The sequence below is a fragment of the Sardina pilchardus genome, chromosome 5 (genome assembly GCF_963854185.1).
Source record: "Sardina pilchardus chromosome 5, fSarPil1.1, whole genome shotgun sequence".
Taxonomy (NCBI): domain Eukaryota; kingdom Metazoa; phylum Chordata; class Actinopteri; order Clupeiformes; family Clupeidae; genus Sardina; species Sardina pilchardus.
Genome location: NC_084998.1, coordinates 10,435,254 through 10,437,753, shown reverse-complemented (window position 1 = coordinate 10,437,753; position 2,500 = coordinate 10,435,254). Strand labels below are relative to the sequence as shown.

The 2,500-nt window shown below is 47.6% G+C and overlaps 1 protein-coding gene across 1 annotated transcript in view; it reads right to left on the bottom strand.

Moving 5' to 3' along the window:
- gucy2d (guanylate cyclase 2D, retinal) overlaps positions 1-2,500 on the bottom strand; it is an 11,537-nt gene that overhangs the window by 4,299 nt on the left and 4,738 nt on the right. The window contains exons 8-12 of the mRNA XM_062535846.1: positions 2,316-2,492; positions 1,971-2,127; positions 1,314-1,454; positions 678-826; positions 237-400 (exon numbers count right to left, since the gene is read on the bottom strand). Of these exons, the coding sequence (XP_062391830.1) occupies positions 237-400; positions 678-826; positions 1,314-1,454; positions 1,971-2,127; positions 2,316-2,492 (788 nt within the window). The remainder of the gene's footprint in view (positions 1-236; positions 401-677; positions 827-1,313; positions 1,455-1,970; positions 2,128-2,315; positions 2,493-2,500) is intronic.

The following is a 2,500-nucleotide window of genomic DNA, read 5'->3' as shown; positions in this document are numbered from 1 at the left end:
ATTTAATGTCAGAATGAGTTGTGTGTTTTTTTAGAATATTTTTTGGGGGGTTTATGCCTTTAATTGGACAGGACAGTAGAGAGAATGACAGGAAGCGGGTGGGAGAGAGAGCTGGGGTGGGATCCGGAAAGGACCACAGGGCGGGAATCGAACCCGGGTCGCCGGCGTGCGGTGCAGGTGCCCCAGCCAGTTGCGCCACTGCTGGGGCCAATGAGTTGTGAGTTTGATGGACTCACCTGGGCAACATCTGAGCCAGGAGGGTGTCTGTTTTCTCTCTCTCCACCTCCAGTTCCTCCGTCCTCTCTCGGATCAGGTCCTCCAGGTTAGAGGAGTACTGCTCCAACATGCGCAGCATGGAGTCGATGATGTTGGTTTTCTTCCCTTTGCTCACGTTCTTGAACTGCAAAGAGGACGGGGAGTGTATGAGTGATTGAAAGCACCTTGGTATGTGAGCCAATGTGTGAGGGAGAAATTGGATTAGCAAGATGTGAAAAGTTCTACATCTGGAGAGCTGCCTAGAACTAATGGCAATGAGGTTAATACAGTGCTGTCAGGTGAAGGGGCATGAACAGTTGAGCAAAAATCTTCAAAAAACCAAGGCACACAAAGGTTAAAAATGTATTTATTTGTATTTTATGGGTAAATCGACATGTATTGGATGGAGCGCTTTACTGTACCTGTCGAAAGATCTCGTCAAACGTCAGCCTCTTCTCTGGTTCCTCGCTCCAGCACTGCTTCATGATCTGAATGATCTCCAGAGGGGCCTCATCCAGGGACACCTCAGGCCGACACAGCGGAGGGGGGGTCTTCACTTTGCTGATAATTTCTGTTCATTAGAAAAGAACTGAGTATCGGTAATGGTTCTACCACTGAGGAGGAACTGCACAGAATTTTTGAGAATGAAAGAAGGAATGCAATTTTACACAATCATGCAACATTTACCACACAACTCTTTGTCTTGATTTTATTCTTCATTCATTAATGATTTTTTCTTTTTCCACACTGCCACTCAGGGCCCATTTACAAGAGACCGTTTGGACCGGAGTCGGACCTAAGTTCGTTTGGACCGATAGGTCAGTGATTTTTTGTATCTGTTCCTAAACCAGGCAAACAAACTGACGTTTCTGCCAAGCGGTATTGCTATAAAGAAGCTAGTGTTTATGACACAGACGGGCCCCGGGTCTACAAACAAAAATGTAATGTGAGAGACCACATTACGCTCTGGGTCAGTTACAGTGGGGAGTAATTGCACTCGGGTCTAGTTCAACAGTGTGAAGGCAACCTCAATCTCTCCAGGTCCACTTCCTGGTTACCTTTTGGAGGCATGTCGAGCATGCAGAAAGGGGCGCAGCGTGAGATCACTTCCTGCATGATGATGGCAAAGCTGTAAACATCTCCAGGGAAAGTGCCCAGATTTGGGTTTCGCAGAATCTCCGGTGCAGTCCACAATTGATCTGTAATAACAAGAAGATTAAGAGTCAGTATCAGCAACCATGACATTGAACTCATGACATTGGGTATTTTGGTAGCTACACACTATGGGTGCTTTCCAGACTGAGAGTCAGTGTTGTTGCTAGACTGGGTAAATCCAGCCTGATCTGCCGGCGAATGGATTTCACCCAGCAGCTCAGGCTGGAAACCTGCACATATATCTCTCCTGCTTCCTGTGCACGTTTGCTGGAACCAATCACAAACTGGCTTATCCACCAGCCACACCCGGATCGTTGGCCTGATTGGTTGAAGGACTATCCAAATGCGTACAGTCATTTAAACTATGCCCATTGATCATGCCTCTAGTGCAGCTGAAATACAGCGCAGACTCCCCAGACTCCTCAGAATGTTCAATCTCAAAAGATTGAGGCTAGTCTGGTGATAGCCAGGCTACAGTATGTTGTTGCACTAAAGCTGTTCCTGAAGCTGCTGCAAGTGCTGCATTTAGCCATCTGCCGTGTTGTAAGTCTCTTGCTCACCTTCTGGATCGCCTTCACCCACCAAGATGCCTTGGCTTTTGAGGATCTCTCCGAAGCCGTAGTCTGTGACTTTTAGCACAAAGCGCCCATCCACAACACAGTTCCGAGACTTCAGACGCCCGTGGACTATGCGCCTGCCGTGCAGATACTTCATCCCCTGCAGAAATGACAGCGGGGTGTGAGAAAGGAAGGGGTAGAAAATGAAGAGATATAAAGCCAGTTTAAAGGTGCTCTCTCTCTCTCTCTCTCTCTCTCTCTCTCTCTCTCTCTCTCTCTCTCTCTCTCTCTCTCTCTCTCTCTCTCTCTCTCTCTCTCTCTCTCTCTCTCTCTGTATCAATCTCTTACCCTGATTAGGTCCAACAGTAAGGAGGACTTGAACATCCAGTCCAGCCGCATCTCCTCACTGTTGATTAGATCTTCTAGGCTTCCCCTGGTACAGTGCTCTGTGACAATGCCAAAGATCCCAGAATCCAAGAAGAGCCCCAGGAACAGATTCATATTCTCATGCCTCATGTCTCGATACTAAAACC